General features: G+C 40.5%; 1 protein-coding gene across 3 annotated transcripts in view; it reads left to right on the forward strand.

The window, feature by feature from the left end:
* LOC126092538 (uncharacterized) overlaps positions 1-25,909 on the forward strand; it is a 175,816-nt gene that overhangs the window by 134,849 nt on the left and 15,058 nt on the right. For all 3 annotated transcript variants that reach the window (XM_049908191.1, XM_049908188.1, XM_049908190.1), the window contains exons 10-12: positions 12,523-12,684; positions 14,200-14,336; positions 14,993-15,255. In XM_049908191.1, the coding sequence (XP_049764148.1) occupies positions 12,523-12,684; positions 14,200-14,336; positions 14,993-15,255 (562 nt within the window). The remainder of the gene's footprint in view (positions 1-12,522; positions 12,685-14,199; positions 14,337-14,992; positions 15,256-25,909) is intronic.

Genomic DNA, 25,909 nt, shown 5'->3' on the forward strand with positions numbered 1-25,909 from the left:
GACAGGATTATAGCAGGTGGTAGTGGGAGGATGTATGGGACAGGTCTTGCTTCTACATCTATTGCAGAGATATGAGCCACAAGACAAGTGTCTGTGAGCAGGGATGGAATAGGGATGGACAGGGGTATTGTGTGGATTCAGTGGACTGTGGAACACCACTGTGCCTCATTACAGGGCACAACAAAAGTTAGTTGGTGAAGAGTGTGATTCAGTTGCTTCAGTTCTAGGTGGTAGTGAGTAACGAGATGAGTGCTTCTTTGTGGCTGGACAGTGGGTATGTTGGAGGTAGTAGGTGATCACAGAGACAAGGCATTGGAGATTTGTTTCTGGGCTAGACTGAGAGGGTAATTTCAGTCTGTGACTGCATCAGTGAGACTCTTCGCATGTTTGGAGAAGGACTGATTGTCACTATATATATGATGACCACAAGTGGCTAGGCTGTATGGAAAGATGTCCACATCAAACCTACCAGCCACTAACAATATCTCCACTTCGACAGCCACTACCCATTCCACACCAAGAGGTCTCTTTCACACAGCCCAGCCATTCATGATCATCACATTTGCAATAATGAGCAGTCCCTCTCCAGATATACCACAGGTCTCACTGAGGCCTTTACAGACTTACATTTCCTTGTCCATCCCTATTCCACTTCTGCTCCCAACTCTTTGCCTCATAGCTCATAGTCCTGCAATAGACCTACATGCCAGACATGTCTCATACATCCTCCCACAATTACTTCTCCAGTCATGTCATAGCCATCTCCTACCCCATCAAAAGAAGGGCTACTTGTGAAAGCAGCCACATGATCTACAAACAAACTAAGCTGCAACCGCTGTGTCACTTTCTATGTGAGCATGACAGCTAACAATCTATCTGTTCATATGAATGACTGTCATCAAACTGTGGCCAAATAAGAGCTGGGCCACACAGTTGATCTAAACCAGATTCTCAGATGACTCTGCAACTGTCTTGACCTAGAAAATTGTAGGGTTCCCCTTAACATGTTAGCCATGCACTACATGCAGGAAGCATCTACGAGGCTAGTGGAGTATGTGTTGTGTGCACATAGAGATTTTTTTGATAAAGAACCCTCCCTTGGGATCAGAGATGCCTGCCAAATTCAAAATTACATCAGCCACAATGATCATAGAGAATACTCATCCTTGCAGTTCAGATATAGAAAAGGTTAGGACAATATTAGTAAACTGCAGGAGCATCCAAGGAAAGGTTCCATAATTAGTGTCACTAATTGAAGATTATAACATTCAGACAGTATTAGTAACAGAAAGCTTGTTGAAACCAGAAGTCAATAGCAATGATATTCTAAGTTTAGATTGGAATATTTATCATAAGGACAGATTAGTCACCAGTGATGGTGGCATATTTACTGCAGTAAAGCTTTTGACAATATCCATGAAAGTTTTGTGAATGTGAATTAATCTGTATGAAGTTAAGCATCAAAGTTCAGTCAAAATTGGTAATCAGATGCTTTTATAGACTACATGGGTCAGGAGCTATGGTGATAGTGCACTCAGAGAGAATTTGCATGATTTTGTTAATAATTTTCCTGAGCATGCCGTTGTAATAGGAGGTGACTTCAATTTGCCAGGTGTAGATTGGGAGGGACATGCTATCAAAATTGGTGCCAGAGACAGGGATCTGTGTGACATCATTCTGAATGTCTTTTCCAAAAATAACGTGAAGTAGGTAATTAGAGAACAAACTCATGAAGGTAATGTCTTAGACCTCTTAGTGACAAACAGACCTGAACTTATCAAATCAGTTAATGCAGAGGAAGATATCAGTGATCATAAGCCTATGATAGCAACTATGAGCATGGATCTTATAAGGAATGTTAACAAAGGTAGGAAAATATTTTTGCTTAGCAAGAGTGACAGGATACAAATTGCAGAGTATCTGAGCAGTCAGCACAAAATATTCAGTGCTGATGGTGAAGATGTGAAGCACAAGTGTGAAAAATTCAAACTCATTGTTGAAAATACCTTACACAAGAATGTTCCGAGCAAGGTCTTAAAGGCTGGGAAAGACCCACCATTATTTAATAGCCATGTTAGAAAACTGCTACACAAACAAAGAGAACTTCATCACAGATTCAAGAGAAGTCAAAACCTACCTGACAACCAATAGCTGAACAAAGCAAAAATGAGTGTAAGGAGAGCAATGGGAGAAGCATTCATTGACTTTGGAAGTTAAATTTTGTCGACCGATGTAAATAAAAACCCTAAGAGGATTTGGTCTTATGTACAATCAGTAAGTGGTTCAAAATCCTCTATTTATTAAAGCAGTGACCATACTGGCTCAGAAAAGGAAGAGAACAGAGAGGAGGCTGAAATGATGAATTTGGTCTGTTCAAATTGTTTCACCCCATAAGATCGAAACACAGTCCCTCCTTTCACTCGCCATATGAATATCAAAATGGCAGATGTTAGATAGCCAATCACAGAACAGAGAAGCAACTACAGTTGCTTAGTAGTGAAAGGCATCAATACCAGATGAGATACTTATAAGATTCTACAAAGATTATGCAGAGAAACTTGCTCCCCTTCTAGCAGCAGTTTATGGTAGATAGCAGAAACAATGAAGGGAACCTGGTGACTGGGAAAAAACACAGGTCATTCTCATTTTTAAGAAGAGTCACACAACAGATGCACATAATCATAGGCTTATGTCCTTGATGTCAGTCTGTTATGGAATTATGGAACATGCTTTGTGTTCACTCACTACGGCATTTTTTCAGAACAAAAATCTCCTCTATAAAAATGAACATGTATCCCACAAACAGAGATCTTATGAAATGTTCATCCATCAGATCAGTAGCACTGTAGACAATAGCACTCAGTTTGAAGCCATGTTCCTTGACTTCAGGAACGTATTTGACATCATTCTGCACTGTCACTTAGTGACAAAAAATATGAGCTTACTGAGCACTGGACTAGATATGTAACTGGATAAAGGATTTACTTACAGATGGAACTCAACACATTGCTCTTAATGGAGAAAAATTGACAGATGTAAATTGAATTTCTGGGGTACCCCAAGGAAGACTGGTAGAACCACTACTGTTTACAATGTATATAAATGATCAAATAGAAAGTGTCGGGAGCGCTCTAAAATTGTTTATAGGTGATACAGTTGTTTATAAGAAAATAGCAACAACAGAGACAGTACTGAGTTGCAGAATGACCTGCAGAGGATTGATGAATGGTGCAGGCTCTGGGAGTAGATCCTGGATGTAAATGAACGTAATGTATTGCACACGTATAGGAAAAGAAATCCACTACTGTACAATTACATTATTGATGACAGATTGTTGGAAACAGTCTACAGTAAAATATCTTGGAGCAATTATCCAGAGTGCCCTTAAGTGGAATGACCATATAAAACAAATAATAGGAAAATCAGATGCCAGATTGAGATTCATAGGAAGAGTCTTCATGAAATGTTACTCATCCACGAAGTAAGTGGCTTACAAAACTCTTGTTTGACCAGTCCTTGAGTATTGTGTACCAATCTAGGATCCTTACAAAGTTTGACTGATAGAAGAGGTAGAGAAGATCGAACAGAGAGTGGCGTGTTTTGTCACAAGACCTTTTAATCCATGCGAGAGTGTTACAGTGGTACTCAACAAACACCAATGGTAGTTGCTACAAGAGAGGTGTAGTGCATCGTGGAGAGGCTTACTACTTAAATTTAGACAGAGCACTTTATGGGAAGAGTCAGACAACATATTACTTCCTCCCATACACATCTCAGAGACGACCACAGTGAGAAAATTCGAGATATTAGAGCTAATACACATGTGTACCAACAATCATTCTTCCCACATGACATTTGCGAATGGAATGTAGAAGTAAATGGGATCATTCAGTGGTACCAGAAGCACTCTCTGGCACACATTGTTTGGTGGCCTGTGGAGTATGATGTAGATGTAAATAAACATGCAGTCCAACACAGTGTTCTTCACTTTAGTGACTGCTTACAGTCTGTACCTCCAGGATTCTTCCTAACATAAACAGCATTTCTGAATTTTGCCGGTGGAAACTCTCCCTACACCATATCCTTTGGTCCCGTACCACCCCTGGCCTCAACCTTTGCTAGTTTCCACCCACCACCTACCTATTCTCTTCTCTGCTCTCAACACCAGCACTAAATATGCCTTCCTCACCAGCAACAGATCTACTAGTCTTGTCCCTTTTTCTACTTCTCTCCTCCCCCCCCCCCCCCTCCCCCCAACAACCAGAACAGTCTCCTGAGACTGCTTCTAGCAGCCCTATCTTGTCCTCACCATGTCCTTGCATGCTCCCAGCACAGCATCTGCCCCCTCCCATGCCCTGCTATCCCTCCCTCACCCCACTTCATGCCGCCTCCTTGCCCCCACCACACACCCCAGCAAACTGCCACTCACATGAGATGCAGTTGCAGTCAGGCCCCAGTGCCCAGAGACAGTGTCCACATATCTACATCTACATCTACATACATACTCCGCAATCCACCATACGGTGCATGGCAGAGAGTACCTCGTACCACAACTAGCATTATCTCTCCCTGTTCCACTCCCAAACAGATCGAGGGAAAAATGACTGCCTATATACCTCTGCACAAGCCCTAATCTCTCTTATCTTATCTTTGTGGTCTTTCTGCGAAATATAAGTTGGCGGCAGTAAAATTGTACTGCAACCAGCTTCAAATGCTGGTTCTCTAAATTTCCTCAGTAGCAATTCATGCCTCCTTTCCTCCAGAGACTCCCACCCGAATTCCTGAAGAATTTCCGTAACACTTGCGTGATGGTCAAACCTACCAGTAACAAATCTAGCAGCCCACCTCTGAATTGCTTCTATGTCCTCCCTCAATCTGACCTGATAGGGATCCCAAACACTCCAGCAGTACTCACATATGTGTGAGTTGTGCTTGAGTGATAGTGTGTGGGTTTTCTATTTCAGAAGAAGGACTTATCCAGAAGCTTAGTTATTTTAGCAGTCTTTTTCATTGTGCCTGTCTGCAACTTGACACTTCATCTGTCTGAGTTGCAATCTATCCTTTTCATATTGTTGTAAGAACCATTCAGGAATTTGGGAAAACTAATGAAACTCAAATGCAGTTGACTTGGTCAACTTAAATTCCATTATTAAAGATCTGTTAATATACTTCCACATTTTTTCAAGCAAAATGTAAAATATATATTGGTACAATATTAGAGTCTTATCACATTGATAGTGATACAATGATTCATATTAATGTAATGAAATAAAAGTCATTGACTTTCTTGCATTTCAAACCTTGTGACAAGTAGTATGTATGAAAATGTTTCCTTGATGTGGTAATCTTGTTCAACCTCTTTATTAATTTGACTATTAAATGTTAGTTGAAATTAAGTGTTGTGGCACTAAATACCTTGTTAGAATTTCGCTCCGTGAAATGTACACACATCTTCTTGCCAAACTGTCATTTCTTCTCTCACTGCACATATTTTAGAGCGCTGTTACATAAGTGCTCATTTGTTTAGCCCTTTCTCACTGTGCACACTTCTGTACATGCAGCAAATGTATTCGAATGTTCTCCATCTTAAATTTTCACTCCATTTTACAAAAATTTTAAAAAATTTCATTGAACCTCATTTTAACAATGGTTTAGTTGTGGCAGATTGTCTCCAGATAGATTGTCCCTGAAGCAAATTATACAGAAATTAGAATTCCTGTATCAGCTGCATTGTGGCGATGCACTACAATGTGTTCATACCTTCCATCACGCATTATACATCAGCCAGAAAAAGTCTTCATAAGTTGTAAGCATCCTAGGACAAGTGTTTTCTCTGTCACATAACTCTTTGCCACAATGCTTGCATTTTACCCACAAAGCATGCTACAGGAACTGATCCCAACTCAGGCATTTCCTGTACTGACACTGAACTGTCCACATGACAAGTACAGTGATTAAATGTTACTAATTTTATCATCACTTAAAGCCTTGCCATAGTGCTACAAGATAGGTTCACAGCAAAGGTGAGTCCCTTTTTTGTGCCTATTACAGTCAGTATTGCAGGCTTCACTTGATGCCTACAGAGAACTAGCTGGTATAGGACTGACATGATATTTTGGGGCCTGAAAGATTCACAACCATCTCAATGTGGCCTTTATGATCATGGAGTATCAGGTTCACAAAGTCTGTTAAAATATAGTGAGTGTGGTGTTGTGCATGTGGCTGTTAGAGATGAAGTGCAAACATTGTTAGACTATCCATCTTTTTGATTTGCAGCTCTTTGTATTGGCCATGTTTGCAGTTAAAATTTTTGGATGTGAGGTCCGCCAGTTACACAAAACACCATTTTTCTCAGTACCCAAACATGTTTCGGGACCACTGTGCCATCATCAGTGGGTTTTCCTTTTTATTTATTCTGCAATGTGAGCATTTTTCAAATCTGGATTTTCTTTCATGACATGCTTCCATGATTTATACTCATTTAACAAAATTGTTCACATTGCAGAATAAATAAAAACGAAAACCCACTGATGATGGCACATTGGTGCCGAAACATGTTTGGGTACTGAGAAAAACGGTGTTTTGCATAACTGGCAGACCTCACATCCAAAAATTGTTAGATTAGTTCACCTATGGACCACAACTTTGTTATTGTGCCATGCAGTTGCATCAGTTGTTGTAGTGGATTGTAACTATCTCAGTTCATCATATGTATTCATTTTCACATTGCTCTTTTTGTTAGATTAGATGTGCTCACATTATCCATGTACGTTCAGTTTATAGTGTATTGCATAGTTCTTCAATCCCTGTATTAAATTAGTCACATTTCCTGTATCATAGGAGTCCTTCACGTTTTCTAAAGAGATTAAGTTAACTGATCTCTCATGTCGTGAACTGGTATACCACCTGGCGCAAGGTTTCTTTGTTCATAGACATTTTAGTAATTTTGTGCAACTGATAGTGACTTGTTAATGTTCCAATAAAGAAACTTTTCAAATCTGGATTTTCTTTCATGACATGCTTCCATGATTTACCACTCCCTTTTACCCTACTCACCTAGTAAAATACTACTGTATTGTGTGTCATGTTCAGTGAGAAACAAATTCCCACAGCATCAACATTATTAATGGAAATTAGTTTTACTTAACTTTCTTCTTGTAGTCCTTTGTAGTTTTCTTTTTCTCATTGTGGTGTCTAGAAGATAAACTGATTCCACTTAGTTACAAACAGATATTTGGGTTTTGTATGTGTGCATAATATTAAGATGAATAATAAGTTGTTCATATAAAATTTATTTAATATTGCTGGCGCAACTTTACTTCAAAACTGCTTTTACTTAGCTAACTTATCACCCTCGTCTCTAGCAGACAGACAAACTGAATTAGAAGTACAGACAACAACTAACTCATGCCAGAATATGTTATCTCAAGCAGAACAAAAATATAAAACTCCAGCAGTACAGCAATCATACAAAATATCAATTTTACATATGATGCATTATTTCTTTTACAAATTCTTTTAAACTATTACTCAGAATAAATTGTGGACTAAATATGGTACACAGCAGATCCATAATTGAGAGGCATGATATTTAATATAGAGAGATCTGCTTTGGTTGTATTAATTATTTATTCAAAACATGACTTGTTTCATGATTTTAAAATCTCATCTTCAAGTGTATGAAATTATTGTATTGGTTATACAATATATATATATATACAATACAATTATTGTATTGTATATCTAAAAACAAAGGTGATGTGACTTACCAAATGAAAGCGCTGGCACGTTGATAGACACACAAACAAGCACAAACATAGACACAAAATTCTAGCTTTCGCAACCAACAGTTACTTCGTCAGGAAAGAGGGAAGGAGAGGGAAAGACGAAAGGATGTGGGTTTTAAGGGAGAGGGTAAGGAGTCATTCCAATCCCGGGAGCGGAAAGACTTACCTTGGGGGAAAAAAGGACGGGTATACACTCGCACACACACACATATCCATCCACACATATACAGACACAAGCAGACATATTCAGAGGCAAAGAGTTTGGGCAGAGATGTCAGTCGAGGCGGAAGTGCAGAGGCAAAGATGTTGTTGAATGACAGATGAGGTATGTCTGGCGGCAACTTGAAATTTAGCGGAGATTGAGGCCTGGTGGATAACGGGAAGAGAGGATATATTGAAGAGCAAGTTCCCATCTCCGGAGTTGGGATAGGTTGGTGTTAGTGGGAAGTATCCAGATAACCTGGACGGTGTAACACTGTGCCAAGATGTGCTGGCCGTGCACCAAGGCATGTTTAGCCACAGGGTGATCCTCATTACCAACAAACACTGTCTGCCTGTGTCCATTTATGCGAATGGACAGTTTGTTGCTGGTCATTCCCACATAGAATGCGTCACAGTGTAGGCAGGTCAGTTGGTAAATCACGTGGGTGCTTTCACACTTGGCTCTGCCTTTGATCGTGTACACCTTCCGGGTTACAGGACTGGAGTAGGTGGTGGTGGGAGGGTGCATGGGACAGGTTTTACACTGGGGGCGGTTACAAGGGTAGGAGCCAGAGGGTAGGGAAGGTGGTTTGGGGATTTCATAGGGATGAACTAAGAGGTTACGAAGGAAGGTGGACGGCAGAAAGACACTCTTGGTGGAGTGGGGAGGATTTCATGAAGGATGGATCTCATTTCAGGGCAGGATTTGAGGAAGTCGTATCCCTGCTGGAGAGCCACATTCAGAGTGTGATCCAGTCCCGGAAAGTATCCTGTCACAAGTGGGGCACTTTTGTGGTTCTTCTGTGGGAGTTTCTGGGTTTGAGAGGATGAGGAAGTGGCTCTGGGTATTTGCTTCTGTACCAGGTCGGGAGGGTAGTTGCGGGATGCGAAAGCTGTTGTCAGGTTGTTGGTGTAATGTTTCAGGGATTCCGGACTGGAGCAGATTCGTTTGCCACAAAGACCTAGGCTGTAGGGAAGGGACCGTTTGATGTGGAATGGGTGGCAGCTGTCATAATGGAGGTACTGTTGCTTGTTGGTGGGTTTGATGTGGACGGACGTGTGAAGCTGGCCATTGGACAGGTGGAGGTCAACGTCAAGGAAAGTGGCATGGGATTTGGAGTAGGACCAGGTGAATCTGATGGAACCAAAGGAGTTGAGGTTGGAGAGGAAATTCTGGAGTTCTTCTTCACTGTGAGTCCAGATCATGAAGATGTCATCAATAAATCTGTACCAAACTTTGGGTTGGCAGGCCTGGGTAACCAAGAAGGCTTCCTCTAAGCGACCCATGAATAGGTTGGCATACGAGGGGGCCATCCTGGTACCAATGGCTGTTCCCTTTAATTGTTGATATGTCTGGCCTTCAAAAGTGAAGAAGTTGTGGGTCAGGATTAAGCTGGTTAAGGTAATGAGGAAAGAGGTTTTAGGTAGGGTGGCAGGTGATCAGCGTGAAAGGAAGTGCTCCATCGCAGCGAGGCCCTGGACGTGCGGGATATTTGTGTATAAGGAAGTGGCATCAATGGTTACAAGGATGGTTTCCAGGGCTAACAGATTAGGTAAGGATCCCAGGCGTTCAATAAAGTGGTTGGTGTCTTTGATGAAGGATGGGAGATTGCATGTAATGGGTTGAAGGTGTTGATCTACGTAGGCAGAGATACGTTCTGTGGGGGCTTGGTAACCAGCTACAATGGGGTGGCCGGGATGATTGGGTTTGTGAATTTTAGGAAGAAGGTAGAAGTTAGGGGTGCGGGGTGTCGGTGGAGTCAGGAGGTTGATGGAGTCAGGTGAAAGGTTTTGTAGGGGGCCTAAGGTTCTGAGGATTCCTTGAAGCTCCGCCTGGACATCAGGAATGGGATTACCTTGGCAAACTTTGTATGTGGTGTTGTCTGAAAGCTGATGCAGTCCCTCAGCCACATACTCCCGACGATCAAGTACCACGGTCGTGGAACCCTTGTCCGCCGCAAGGATGACGATGGATCGGTCAGCCTTCAGATCACGGATAGCCTGGGCTTCAGCAGTGGTGATGTTGGGAGTAGGATTAAGGTTTTTTAAAAAGGATTGAGAGCCAAAAACCTTAATCCTACTCCTACTCCCCTTCCTTTCACGCCGATCACCTGCCACCATACCTAAAACCTCTTTCTTCAGTACCTTAACCAGCTTAATCCTGACCCACAACTTCTTCACTTTTGAAGGCCAGACATATCAACAATTAAAGGGAACAGCCATTGCTGCCAGGATGGCACCCTCGTATGCCAACCTATTCATGGGTCACTTAAAGGAAGCCTTCTTGGTTTCCCAGGCCTGCCAACCCAAAGTTTGGTACAGATTTATTGATGACATCTTCATGATCTGGACTCACAGTGAAGAAGAACTCCAGAATTTCCTCTCCAACCTCAACTCCTTTGGTTCCATCAGATTAACCTGGTCCTACTCCAAATCCCATGCCACTTTCCTTGACGTTGACCTCCACCTGTCCAATGGCCAGCTTCACACGTCCGTCCACATCAAACCCACCAACAAGCAACAGTACCTCCATTATGACAGCTGCCACCCATTCCACATCAAACGGTCCCTTCCCTACAGCCTAGGTCTTTGTGGCAAACGAATCTGCTCCAGTCCAGAATCCCTGAACCATTACACCAACAACCTGACAACAGCTTTCGCATCCCGCAACTACCCTCCTGACCTGGTACAGAAGCAAATAACCAGAGCCATTTCCTCATCCTCTCAAACCCAGAAACTCCCACAGAAGAACCACAAAAGTGCCCCACTTGTGACAGGATACTTTCCGGGACTGGATCACATTCTGAATGTGGCTCTCCAGCAGGGATACGACTTCCTCAAATCCTGCCCTGAAATGAGATCCATCCTTCATGAAATCCTCCCCACTCCACCAAGAGTGTCTTTCTGCCGTCCACCTTCCTTCATAACCTCTTAGTTCATCCGTATGAAATCCCCAAACCACCTTCCCTACCCTCTGGCTCCTACCCTTGTAACCGCCCCCGGTGTAAAATCTGTCCCATGCACCCTCCCACCACCACCTACTCCAGTCCTGTAACCCGGAAGGTGTACACGATCAAAGGCAGAGCCACGTGTGAAAGCACCCACATGATTTACCAACTGACCTGCCTACACTGTGACGCATTCTATATGGGAATGACCAGCAACAAACTGTCCATTCGCATGAATGGACACAGGCAGACAGTGTTTGTTGGTAATGAGGATCACCCTGTGGCTAAACATGCCTTGGTGCACGGCCAGCACATCTTGGCACAGTGTTACACCATCCAGGTTATCTGGATACTTCCCACTAACACCAACCTATCCAAACTCCGGAGATGGGAACTTGCTCTTCAATATATCCTCTCTTCCCGTTATCCACCAGGCTTCAATCTCCGCTAATTTCAAGTTGCCGCCTCTCATATCTCATCTGTCATTCAACAACATCTATGCCTCTGCACTTCCGCCTCGACTGACATCTCTGCCCAAACTCTTTGCCTCTGAATATGTCTGCTTGTGTCTGTATATGTGTGGATGGATATGTGTGTGTGTGTGCGAGTGTATACCCGTCCTTTTTTCCCCCCTAAGGTAAGTCTTTCCGCTCCCGGGATTGGAATGACTCCTTACCCTCTCCCTTAAAACCCACATCCTTTCATCTTTCCCTCTCCTTCCCTCTTTCCTGACGAACTAACTGTTGGTTTCGAAAGCTAGAATTTTGTGTCTATGTTTGTGTTTGTTTGTGTGTCTATCGACGTGCCAGGACTTTCGTTTGGTAAGTCACATCATCTTTGTTTTTAGATATATTTTTCCCACGTGGAATGTTTCCCTCTATAATATTCATATCATCAAATTATTGTATTGGTAACACATAACATTCAGTTGGGCCAGTCAGAGCAAGAGCTCCAGTTACTGCATGTTAGTGGAAACTGTCCATCACCAGGCAACCGCATGGTAGAAAAGCCAGCCCCTACTGTCACTACTGCCTGGTGGCAGATAGTTTCTGCCAACATGCAGTGATTGGAGCTCTTGCACTGGCTGGCCCTACTGCTTGTTATGTGTTACCAATACAATGTTTTCATAAACCTGAAGATGGGATTTAAAATCCCAAATCCGCCCATGGTCTGAATAAATAATTAGTGCAACTGAAGTGGTTCTCTCTAAATCAATGATCATAAATTGTAGAAATAACATTAATGAGAATAATTATTACTTATTTGAAATGACTCTTCGTTATTTAGGAAATGTTTTTTATATTTGGCTTTATAGTTAAGAATAATATGTTTTAATTTTTTATAACTGGATAAGGACAACATATTATTTTACCATTTGTTCACTTGAAAAAGAATCCTCAAAGTTATTATAATCCATGAAAAATATTTGTTTGTCAAGTGCTCTAGTTCTTTCTGATTATATCAAGTAGTCTAGTATATAATGAAAGTGGTACACTGATCTCTTCCATTACAGTGCACACATTTGATTTTCCTTCTGTTATAGTCTGTATGTATAGGTTATTTAAACTGGTTTGTTTCATTTTCAGTGGCTGCTAAGGGAGTAGCTCCTACTGAAATTCCTGACGTGTCACCTGATAGCAGTATTTTTTACATCTACATTGGTTTGGGGGCAGCTGCTTCACTTGCCTTTTTTGCTGCCTTCATACATGCTGTGAAATATTTTAGGAGATGCCCGTCTTATAATGAAGGTTAGTTTCTCTAAAAGGTATTATTTTTACACTTACCTGCATATATTTTCTGTATCCATCAATGTCATTATGACAAATAAGTTAAAGTTATAATGTAATTGGATAGATAAAAATCTACTCACCAAGCAGTGACAGGAGAAAAGACTTTTAAAAAGTGTGACTCTTTGCAAGCTTACAGAGCCAGTGGCTCCTTCTTCTAGCAGAAGGGTTAAAGGGGAAGAAAGAGTGGTTAAGGAAAAGGACTGCTGGGGTTTAGAGGGGTAGAGTTTGGGAAAGTCTCCCAGAACCCTAGGTCAGGAGAGACTTATTGGACAGGATGAGAAGGAAAGACAATCAGTCTTTTCCTCTCATCCCATCCAGTAAGTCTCCTCTGACCAGGGTTTGGGGTGACTTATGTGAACTCTACCCTTTTTCCTAACCCCACCAGCCCCTTTTCTTCATCCCTCTTCCTTTTGTTTCAAACCTTCTGCCAGAAGAAGGACCCACTGGTTCCAAAAGCTTGCCTGTAGTAATACCTTTCATATGTGGTTCCTCCTCCCACTGCTTGGTGAGTAGATTTTTATCTATGCAATTACATTTAATAAGTTAAAGTTGGAAGATGGTGGAGATTGTAACAATCATTGAACTAATGATAGATAGTTCAACATAAACATTCAGAGAGACTTGTTCTGCTTTAATTTTTTAATATTTTGTAAACATCAGATGATGGTATAGTGCCAGATTTTTGCAGCAGTGCACTAGAAGAAAGATATGTCAATCATGTTCCATGCCTAATTGCTTAATAATGGCTGCCAAGTATATTTTGAGATATTATATGTAATAATTTTGTACTAAGGCCCTCTTTTACCTGAAATAAAAAAGAAAAAAAAGAATAGCAATAATGTTTTAAGACAGAGGGTCTTCTCACCTCCTGCTCTGACTCTCTGTAAGAAAATGTCACACAACCTATAAAATGCAAAAGAAGACATATCATTTGAAATATTCAATATAATGAGAGGGAAAGATAGAAAACTGAAAAAGAAAAGTCAAAATCAAACACTGGAAATTCCAGGTTGGAATATTGACAATATTAGGAAAAAGGTAGATTGCTACTCACCATAAAAATAACCTGTTGGTTTGCAGACAGGTGTGTGTGTGTGTGTGTTTTCTTTGCTGAATAAGGCTTTGGCCAAAAGCTTTTAATGTGTAACAGCATTTTCATTGTGCGCTCTGCAACTCAATGGGTCATCTTTATGGTGAGTAGCAATATATTCTTTTCATAAAGAAAAAGTAAAGATTAAAAATCCTGAAAAGAAGGGAAATTTGTCTTTCATCTTACCCTAAGTGACCAAAGTTGCAGAGCAGTTTTCTTTCCTATTATTATTGGGCTTAAAAACTGATGTAAAATTGGGAATTGTTTATTCATGTTTTCCCTCACCACCTACAGCAGTACTCTTTATTATTTTCCAAATATATTGTTTCATGTACATATTTTATTATATTCTTACATACTTAATGCTCATCTTTAATTCTTAGGAGGCATCAAGCAACACTGGACTCCCAGAATATTTCCAAGAGATAAAATTCTGCTTTTGTATGCATGTGATTGTTCACCTTTTATGGACCTAATGACTACATTTAGAAAAATACTCCAGAAGGTGTCTTCTTGGGAGGTAAGTTGACAGCAAACAAGTATTTACTACTAGGATGGTGAAGAATATCCTTTGATAAACACTGAGGGCAAAGTCATTAAATTTATACATAATAATAAGGAAAAAAATCACAGCTTTTAGATTACATTCTAAAACACACAAAATATTGTCATATGACACAGTGTGCTCTTTAAATCACAGCACCGTATGGAGTTCAGAAAAGGAGAGTCTAATGCAGCAGACCTGAAAGGTGTCATGAATCTCCTCCTGTCATGGGATAGAAGAAATTTATTATGGACTTTGGATTGCTTGTGACTTGTAGGTGGGTTGGACAGGTCAAGGGCCAGGGTTGATCAAGAGGTGTGAGCCAAGGAATATGAATCTGGTAGCATGAGAAATGTAAGGATAATCTGAGACACTTCGTATGTTGGGTAGGATACAAAATTATGATTGCAGTACTTGTGAACTATGGTTGAAAAAGATGTAAGATTTACTTTTTTTTTAAAGAGCTTGGACATAGCTACAATGTATACAGAAACCATTACATCATATTGTTTTTTCAACAAAATGTAAAATTTGACTTGAAGGAGAGCCTTCAAGCATGTGGAAAAAATTATGTTATAGAGGCTAATATAATATTTATTGAATATAAGTAAAGTTCAGATGTGCTCTTTCAGGTTTGCGATGTCTTTGACCCACATCAGTGGAATGAAATTGCTATTGGCCGGCAAGAATGGATTCAAAGGCTGTTGTCTGAAGATGATACTGTGATAATAATTGTTGATAGTACAAGTGCTGTGTTACACCAGAATGCTCTGGAGAACAATTATATCATAAACTATTTTCAGCCAAGGCCAAATAGTGATCTGTTTACATATGCACTTCAGATGATAACCAACAATATACAAAGGAATGTTTACAAGAAGATTTTTGTTGTAAGGTATTATCCACTTCTAATAAAGTAAATAATTACTTTAAAGTAGTATTTCACATGTAGTGTATAGTGCTTCTGTTGAAAAGTTGAAGGCATGGGGAGCTATATGTCAGTGTTCGCACATAGATAGCAAAACTTTTCAAGTATGCAATCAAATTCCCAGCAGTTCCCTCTGCTCTTGCATTTAGAACTTTATTTGTAAGTTCTTCACAAGGATTGCTGCATACAACCAGAATTGCTATGGTGACTGAATTCACTGTAAACGCTTCAGTATGAGTTTCCATAAAAATTCTTCTGGGTTCTAGATAAGGTCACATTGTAAAATGATAAAAACAATTTTTTGGACATTATTGCATGTTGCATTTACATGCCTTGAGAAAGACCACTAGAAATAATGACCAATATGTTGGTTTATCGTTTTACAATATGACATGGTCTACAACCCAGAACAGTTTTAAGGAAACTGATTCAGACCACGAAAGCCTAAGAACATTAGTTTTACATCTAGATTAACTGTAGAACTACAAATCATGTACACAGTTTTGAACATTAATAATAATAGAAAGTTCAAGTTACCAATTTTTTACTTTTTACTTCTGTGCACACCCTAAATAAATTAAAAGTAACTGAAAGTGCACTTCATAGTTGTATAATAACATTTCTGTAAGAGTCCAAAAATTAATACAGAAAAATCACAAATAAAGGTACAACACACTCACAAACAAAAGAGATTTTGTCATTAATTTCTTAGGATACAGATAATGATTATTATCCTTTTTCATTTATAGGTCTTACACATCCTTTTTTAGATTAAAAAAATTAATAATTAAACAGTAAAGTTAACCACTCACTGTATACTTGAGCCATTGAGCGATCAATAGCCACATAAACGAGACTCAACACATTGCTAAGATTTTCGTCAGTGGGCTATTTAGAGCTAAATAATAAAGAAAACATGCTTGCACATGTGCGGGCATGTGCACACACATGGCTACATTGTCCCAGGCAACTAAATTTTCCCAGTGCTATAGTGTGACTGGGGTCTGATTAAAAAATAAGGTATATATGGGCAACTATGTTAGTTACACCTGTTTATCTGGTAATCTGTTAATATGTAATATTGTCAGTTCATTACTGGATGATAGCCTTTGAAGCATTTGTTCTATTAGTTGATTGTACAGTCTACATCTACATGACTACTCTGCAATTCACATTTAAGTGCTTGGCAGAGGGTTCATTGAACCACAATCATACTATCTCTCTACCATTCCACTCCCGAACAGCGCACGGGAAAAACGAACACCTAAACCTTTCTGTTCGAGCTCTGATTTCTCTTATTTTATTTTGATGATCATTCCTACCTATGTAGGTTGGGCTCAACAAAATATTTTCGCATTCGGAAGAGAAAGTTGGTGACCGAAATTTCGTAAATAGATCTCGCCACGACGAAAAACGTCTTTGCTTTAATGACTTCCATTCCAACTCGGGTATCATATCTGCCACAATCTCTCCCTATTACGTGATAATACAAAACAAGCTGCCCTTTTTTGCACCCTTTCGATGTCCTCCATTAATCCCATCTCGTAAAGATCCCACACCACGCAGCAATATTCTAACAGAGGACGAACGAGTGTAGTGTAAGCTGTCTCTTTAGTGGACTTGTTGCATCTTCTAAGTGTCCTGCCAATGAAACGCAACCTTTGGCTCACCTTCCCCACAATATTATCTATGTGGTCTTTCCAACTGAAGTTGTTCGTAATTTTAACACCCAGGTACTTAGTTGAATTGACAGCCTTGAGAATTGTACTATTTATCGAGTAATCGAATTCCAACGGATTTCGTTGGGAACTCATGTGGATTACCTCACACTTTTCATTATTTAGCGTCAACTGCCACCTGCCACACCATATAGCAATATTTTCTAAATCGCTTTGCAACTGATACTGGTCTTCGGATGACCTTACTAGACAGTAAATTACAGCATCATCTGTGAACAACCTAAGAGAACTGCTCAGATTGTCACCCAGGTCATTTATATAGATCAGGAACAGCAGAGGTTCCAGGGCACTTCCTCGGGGAACACCTGATATCACTTCAGTTTTACTCGATGATTTGCCGTCTATTACTATGAACTGCGACCTTCCTGACAGGAAATCACGAATCCAGTCGCACAACTGAGCTTGATTAGAAGTATCTTCTTCAGTGTCCTTTACATACAGCCAAACCTTTTTATAACTCCCAGTGAAGAGTACAGAATTTAAAAAGCATGTGAATACTACCCCATAATTTGTGCACCAAGGTGGGCCTAATTTGTGTGTGTGTGTGTGTGTGTGTGTGTGTGTGTGTGTGTGTGTGTGTGTGTGTGTACTCCAGCTCAAGAAAGGATTTAATCTGAAAGCTAGCAAGTTTTTCTTCTCTTTTGTATCAGCCTGTCAATGACTCAACGCTTCTGCTGTTTGGTTAATGTTCTCCTGTACTCTTAAACTTCCCACCTGCAGAGTTTTGAGAAACTGGTGTCTGGGGGAAGAATCCAGATGGTGCATGTGGTGAAACAGGCACCAAGGTCATGTTGTGCAGCATGTTTTGCAACAGGATATTGTGAGTTGCCTGTATACTCCTTCTGCCTATATCCATTCATCCTGACTGGTAATGGGGTGGTAGTAATGCTGATGTAAAAGAATAAACAGTGTTTACAAAACAGCTGGTATATGACCAGTCATTTCAAAGGTGGCTCTGCCTTCGATAGTATAGGTTTTGCCAGTTACAAGTCTGGAATAGGTGGTGGTAGGAAGTGCATAGGGCAAGTTTTGGAGTGGTGGTGGTCACAGGGGTAGGAGCCACAGGGAGATGGGTGCAGAAGGAGCATAGGGTCCAACAAGGATATCTTGGAGATTGGGAGGGTGATAAAAAGCTATTCTAGGTGTGGTGGACAATATCTCAGCCAGAATGGATCTCATTTCATGGCATGATTTTAGAAAGTCATAGCCTTGTCAAAGTAGCTGATTAATACATTCAAGACAAGGATAATACTGTGTGACAAGGGGTGAGCTGTGAAGTTGTTTTTTGGAGGTATCAGCAGTACCAGGATTGGATGTAATGGCCTGGGAAATCTGCTTTTGAACTAGGCTGCTGGGATAATTACGTCCAGTGAAGGCTGAAGTGAGAGTGATGGTGTATTGCTATAACGAGTCTGCATCTGAACAAATACATTTGCCTCGAATGCCAAGCCTGGATGGGAGGGAACTTATGACATGGAAAAGATGACAACTGTCAAAATGTAAATACAGTTTTTTGTTAGTAGGTTTGATACAGATGGAAGTGTGTAGTTGACTTTGGTGATGATGAGATGAACCTCAAGAAAAGTGGCATGGTATTTGGAACAGGGCCACGTGAAACGTAATTAGGAGAATGTATTTAGAAATTCAAGGAATTTTTACAGATCAGCCTCAACGCGAGTCCCTATAGCAAAGATGTCGTCAGTGTACCTAAACCAAACCAGCGGCTGAAGGCTTATGGATCCCATGAGATCCCTGTCCAAGCAAGCCATGGAAAGGTTGGCACTGGAAGGAGCCATCCTGGTTCCCATGGCTGTACACCTGATCTGTTTGTACGTCTGCGCTTCGAAAGTGAAGTAATTGTTGGTAAGTATACAGTTGATTGAGGTGGCCGAGAAGGATGTCATGGGTTTGGAATCAGGTGCGCATTGACTGAGGAAATGTTCAGCAGCAGACAGACCATGTATGTGGGGGTGTTGATATAGAGGGAGATGGCATCAATGGTGACAAACTAAGTGTGTGGTGGGTGATGATGATGTCTGGTTTGTAGGGCGCTCAACTGCGCGGTCATCAGCATCTGTACAGTACCAATTCTTATACAGCCCACTTTTTTTGCAATCGAATCTAGACACTGTCACAAATGATGAAGAGGATGATGATGAAATAATAAGGACAACTCATACACTCAGTTCCCGGGCAGAGAAAATCCCCAACCCGGCCGGGAATCGAACCTGGGATGCTAGCCACTAGACCACGAGCTGTGGACATGTGTGGTGGGAGCAGGATGGTCACATATTTCAGAGGATCTAGGAATTGGTTGGTATCTTTAATATAGGAGGGACGTCTTTGTACTATGGGTTGCAGGTGTTGATCAACTAAGGCAGATATCCATTCGGTGGGTGCTTTGCAGCTGTCAACTCTAGAACGGCCAGGATGATTGGCTTAGTGGACTTTATGAAGAATGTAAAAGTTGGAGGTGGTTGGTTTGGGTGAGGTATGAAGCTCTATGGATTGAGGTGTAAGTCCTTGTTAGGGGCCTGAGGTTTTTAGGAGGGACTGGAGGTTAGCTTGAATCACAGGGATGGGATCTTGATGGCAGATGTTGTACACAGACCTTCACTAACATAATCCTGTTAGGCAAGTACCACTGTGGTAGATTCTTTGTCTGTGGAAGGATAATGATGGAATCATCATTTACATACATGGTCTATCTGCTTCTGAACATTTCCTTAGTCAATGCCCACCTGATTCCAAACCCATGACATCCTTCTTTCTCACTTTAATCAACTTTATACTTACCATCAATTACTTCACCTTTGAGGGGCTGACATACAAACAGATCAGAGGTATGGCCATGGGAACCAGAATGGCTCCTTCCTAAGGCAATCTTTTCATGGGTTGCTTGGAGGGGGCTTTCCTGGTATTCATAAGCCTTCGGCCCCTGGTTTAGTTTGGATACATTGATGACACCTTTGCTGTATGGAATCATGGTGAGGCTGATCTGTAGAAATACCTTGAATTTCTAAATACCTTCTCCTAATTAAATTTCACATGGTCCTGTTTCAAATACCATGCCACTTTTCTTGATGTTCATCTCATCCTCACCAAAGGTCAGCCACACACTTCCATCCACAGCAAACCTCCTAACAAAAAACAGTACTTACATTTTGACAGTTGCCATTCTTTCCATGTCAAACGTTCCCTCCCATACAGGCTTGGCATTCGAGGCAAACGTATTTGTTCAGATGCAGACTCTTTACAGCAGTACACCATCACTGGACATAATTATTCCAACAGCAAGTTCAAAAGCAGATTTCCCAGGCCATTACATCCAATCCTGGTACTGTTGATACCTCCAAAAAACAACTTCACAGCTCACCCCTTGTCACACAGTATTATCCTTGTCTTGAATGTATTAATCAGCTACTTTGACAAGGCCATGACTTTCTAAAATCATGCCATGAAATGAGATCCTTTCTGTCTGAGATATTGCCCACCACACCTAGGACCGAGCGAGGTAACGCAGTGGTTAGCACGCTGGACTCGCATTCGGGAGGACGACGGTTCAATCCCGTCTCCAGCCATCCTGATTTAGGTTTTCCATGATTTCCCTAAATCGTTTCAGGCAAATGCCGAGATGGTTCCTTTGAAAGGGCACGGCCGATTTCCTTCCCAATCCTTCCCTAACCCGAGCTTGCGCTCCGTCTCTAATGACCTCGTTGTCGACGGGACGTTAAACACTAACCACCACCACCACCACCACCACCACACCTAGAATAGCTTCTCATCGCCCTCCCAATCTCCACAATATCTTTGTCAGACCCTATCTCCTTCTACACCCATCTCCCTATGGCTCCTACCCCTATGACCATCACCACTGCAAAACGTGCCATGTTCACTTCCTACCACCACCTATTCCAACCTTGTAACTGGCAAAACCTATACTATCAAAGGCAGAGCCACCTTTGAAATGACAGGTCATATACCAGCTGTTATGTAAACGTTGTTTGGCCTTTTACATTGGCATGACTACAAACTTGTTATCAGTCAGGATGAATGGGTATAAGCAGAGGTATACAGGCAATAAACAATACCCATTGCAGAGCATGCTGTACAATGTGACCTTGGTGCCTGTTTCACCACACGCACCATTTGGGTGCTTCTGCCAGACACCAGTTCTCAAAACTCCACAGGTGGGAACTAGCACTGCAACATGTCCTTGGTTCTCGCCACCCACCTGGCCTTAATTTACATTAATTTCTTCCATTTTAGCATTTCTTCATGGTGACTACTTTATTCTTCATCCCTTTTAGTTTTCTACATCTTTCATTTTCTGACATCTATTTTTCATTGTCTCTCCTCCCACCTCTGTTACATACAATTCACATAGCTTTTCACTCTTATTATCTCATGGAAGATATTTTAGTAGTAATCTCTATTTTGCATATTACTGTGTCTACCACCTTTAAGCTCTCAAGTTTTCAAATCTCGTACGGTGCAGTCCGCAACAATCAGTCTTTCATTCTTATCCTGTCTGGTAAGTTTCCCCTGAGCCAGGGTTCTGGGTGACTTTTCTGAACTGTACTCCTTTCCCTAAACCTCTCCAGTCCTTTTCCTTCTCCCCTCTTCCTTCCCCTTCAGCTCTTCTGCCAGAAGAAGGAGTCACTGGCTTCAAAAGCTTGTAAAAGTTAAACCCATTTGTGTGTGTGTTCCCCTGCCACCGCTCGGTGAGTAGATTTTTTTTTTCTATCCGAAGACATGTATTATGGAGCACAAGCAGTATATATACCGTGTAATCAGTAAACTAAATCAGCTGAGCCATGAGAAAAAGTATTTTACTCAGATGGCCATTTGCCACAAGTGAAAATTCATTAAGGCTGTCAGGGTAGCATTGCATCCAATTGCTATGAACTATGGGGAGAGCTTGAGGTGTTTTCTGTCTTGATTGCCAGTTACTGCAAGCCAGCAGGCTGAACACATGTGGAGCAGTCCCACTGTATCTTTTAAACAAAATACTGCAGGTACCGTATTTACTCGAATCTAAGCCGCACTTAGTTCTAAGCCGCACCTGAAAAAATGAGACTTGAAATCAAGGAAAAAAAAATTTCCCGAATCCAAGCTGCACCTGAAATTTGAGACTCGAAATTCAAGGGGGGAGAAAAGTTTTAGGCCGCACCTCCAAATCGAAACAAAGTTGGTCCATTGTAATATGAGACACAATTTAGATCGAATGAATGACGATACAGCTACAGTAGTTTGGTTCGTGTCGTAAGCTTAGCAGTTAAGCTTTACCAGGTAGCCATTGCAATGTGTCAGGTGCTCTGTCCGTATTTATATGGGTACCCTTCCTTTTCCACATGCTTCGTCTGGTTTGAATTGATTACTCAATTTTCTTTGATCTGATATGTTACCTACACTGCTGCTTTCTTTGATAATGATCATGATCAATAAGAACCAAATAATAGACTGCGTATGATTGAAGATGTTCTGAACAAGAGTTTAGTGAAAATTTTTCTCCGTTTGAAAATCTTTGCCGACGCCTCTTTAGTACATTACATTCTGCACAGAAATTAGAGTCATCTTAGATTTAAAAATCTAGTCGATTACCGTGCTTCATTTCTGACTGTATCATTATTACGCATAAGAATAATACGAATATAAACATGACATGATACGTATATTCTTCCGCGTTTGCTGTTGTCTCACTATAGTTTCGTAGTTTATTAGGCGGACAGAATTTAAACGAGATAGCAGCAAACACAAAAGAATACATGGCAAAATGTTTATATTCGTATTATTCTTATGGTGAAGAGAATACTGCATGTGATTCACAATTCATAAAAGTTCCTATTAGCAACCATATCTTCTCACAGGTAGGAAAAAATTCAGAATGTAGGGTTGGCCATATTGACAAACATCCCTAACAGTCTTGCCAGTCGGATTTTCATAGTACATTGAAACACTGCAACATTCGAAGATGAACAATACGGAATTTGTATTTACTTCGATGGATAATGTATGAAAATTCAGTGGTCGAAACTCGGGACAGGGGAAAAAAGCTCGTCTTCCACCTCTCTCTCTCTCTCTTTTTTTTTTTTTTTTTTTTTTTTTTTTTTTTTTTTTTTTTTTTTTTTTTTTTTTTGTGCCAGTATTTATGTTTGTGCCTGCAACAAAGCATGCCTGTGTAGCGCTACATATATTCGACGGCAGAAGTTAGTTGCGGCGGCACCTACCAACATTTTTCAGAACTTCCGCTTACTTTGCACTCGATTCTAAGCCGCAGGCAGTTTTCTGGATTACAAAAACCGGAAAAAAAGTGTGGCTTAGATTCGAGTAAATACGGTATTAGGAAGACTGACAGGTCTCAGTTAACACCAGCTAATTCGTAAATATCATTAGATCATGATGGCACTGATAACAACCAATAAAAATAAACATAAAATTTCCCTAGCAATCGCACTGGTTGCTGACAAAAACTAGTGAAAACTGATGTGAAATATTTCTAGCAATAAACATCTGATATCCCTCAGTCTTGAGCCTGTCATCCAGTTAAGGCAGTACGCCAGTGCTTCCAGTAATGTTCACTGAAATAGCAGGACCCAATAGCATATGTGAAGCAGAAATGACAATCACGATCACATTGATGAAATATACTGACAACAGTAACTGAAACATCGGTTGTTTTATCACATCCTAATATGGACACACACTTCGAAGAATTTCACTGAAGTGGACTCTGGCTGTAAAAGACCATGTTGCTATACAAACAGTGCCTATACATTAGGATTAATTTATACCCTGAGTACACATGTTGAATTGTCTGTAAGAGATTAAGGGAGTCAAAGCAAATCAGGAACTTTCTACCGTCGAGGTATTTCCCTTGTTCCAATACCTGCCTAAAACATGTGGCTCAATTTAATAGATGAATAAGTGATGCTGTAGGTGATGTATTCTGTTTCTGTATGTATTCCAAATATGCATGCTATGGATTGTGCGAACATGATCATGAGAAGAGGACTCTCTGGCATCTGTTTTACTTCGTATGGATGTCACATCATGAGAAGCTGCAGCTGGGTGCTGAGCAGTGGTTCACCAGTCGCAGCACAGAAACAGCTGGTTTAGTAGGATTCTGTGGTGAATCTAATGCTACCACAGATTGCATCCAACATCTTTAAAGAAAAAGATCTAGCCAATTTGAACACTGCAGGACTGTAGTCATCGAAAGAAGTGTTGGTGGTGATTATTGTCACTGTCATCAACCCTCATTGTCGTCGTCAACATCATCATCATTATTATTATTCAATGCCTCGGAGATTATTTTAAATGGTTAATTGGTTGCATTGTAATCATATTACTAATACTCAACACAGTGTTTATAATGTACAGAATGTTCTCATAAATGCTTACAGTGTTTGCATATCTCTGCTGTTAAACTTTGTGACACACAATTAGGAAAGCATGATCTACATTGTGCTCAGCTGTGAAAGCTGGAAATATAACACCACATCATTTGGCTGGGGACAATGAGCACACTTGCACATCTGAACAAGTTAAACATAAAGCATAAATGAAAAATTAGAAGAAAAGTGACAAAACATGGTAGACCAGCATATTGTATGGGCCCACTCAGGGCATATGTAACTGGTGAAAGAACATAAACAGGATCACAAAAAGATTACCATTCGTTTTCTCCCCAAAAATGGGCAATGCATATGTGAAATCCCTGACAACATGGTTCCTGTAGTGTGTGCTGTACAGATGAAGCACCTCTGGGTAGAAGTATGGTAAAAATATATAATATAAAATAATCATTTGAAAAACCTTATGAATGAACACTGTACTGGAGAGTTGAAGCCTCATTCCAGAATGCACTCACTTTCACAGGATTTGTTTTGCATCAATGTTACTGAATAATATCATAATTTAATATTCAAATACTACATAAGATCAGTTAATTTACATATTTTCATTAGTTTACTTATAATACTTCAACCACTTCTTTTTCTTATTCTTGTTCTTTTTCTTCTTCTTATTCTTCAACTTCTTTACTTGCCCATAATAACTTTCACTATCTTGGATGAATAGAGTCTTGTCTTAGAATTTGGATTCTCTGTGTGGAGAGCATTTTCTAATTACAGTATGACTGTTTAAAGTATTATAGATTAATTGATGGAAATATGGAAATTAACTGACTGCATCTAGTAACTAAGTATTTATTTATGACATTATGCAGTAACATCAATACACAAAAAATGTGTGAAACTGATGCTTTTAGGTTTCTGTCAAAAAATTTAAAAATTCTTTTTGTTATTCTTTTCTGCCTAGCCTTTTTAGATGCTTGTACAATACAACTCTTCTCCTCTGTCTAATATTTGTTCTATTCATTTATAAATGTCCGCCCCAGTAGCTGAGTGGTCAGCGTGACGGATTGCCGTCCTCCGGGCCCGGGTTCGATTCCCGGCTGGGTCGGAGATTTTCTCCGATCGGGGACTGGGTGTTGTGTTGTGTTCATCATCATTTCATCCCCATCCGGCGTGCAGGTCGCCCAATGTGGCGCCGAATGTAATAAGACCTGCGCCAAGGCGGCCGGACCTGCCCCGCGAGGGGCCTCCCGGCCAATGACGCCAACTGCTCATTTCCATTTCCATTTATAAATTTCTTTATTACTTCTTAATTTCCATTTTCAATTCTCATGTTCTGGCATTAATTTTCCTGGCTATTTTCCTTTCTTTCTTTTCTATTTCACCTAATTGTTTGGCTGTATTTTATGAGAGGAATTTTGAAATTTAGGCATTCTGGTCGAATGACTGTGTTATATGGCAGAGTTTTGCATTTATGGATAAAGATTTCTTATTGTACAAGTTTTTGTTAATTGAGGGGTGTGT

This window comes from Schistocerca cancellata, chromosome 7 (genome assembly GCF_023864275.1).
Source record: "Schistocerca cancellata isolate TAMUIC-IGC-003103 chromosome 7, iqSchCanc2.1, whole genome shotgun sequence".
NCBI lineage: Eukaryota > Metazoa > Arthropoda > Insecta > Orthoptera > Acrididae > Schistocerca > Schistocerca cancellata.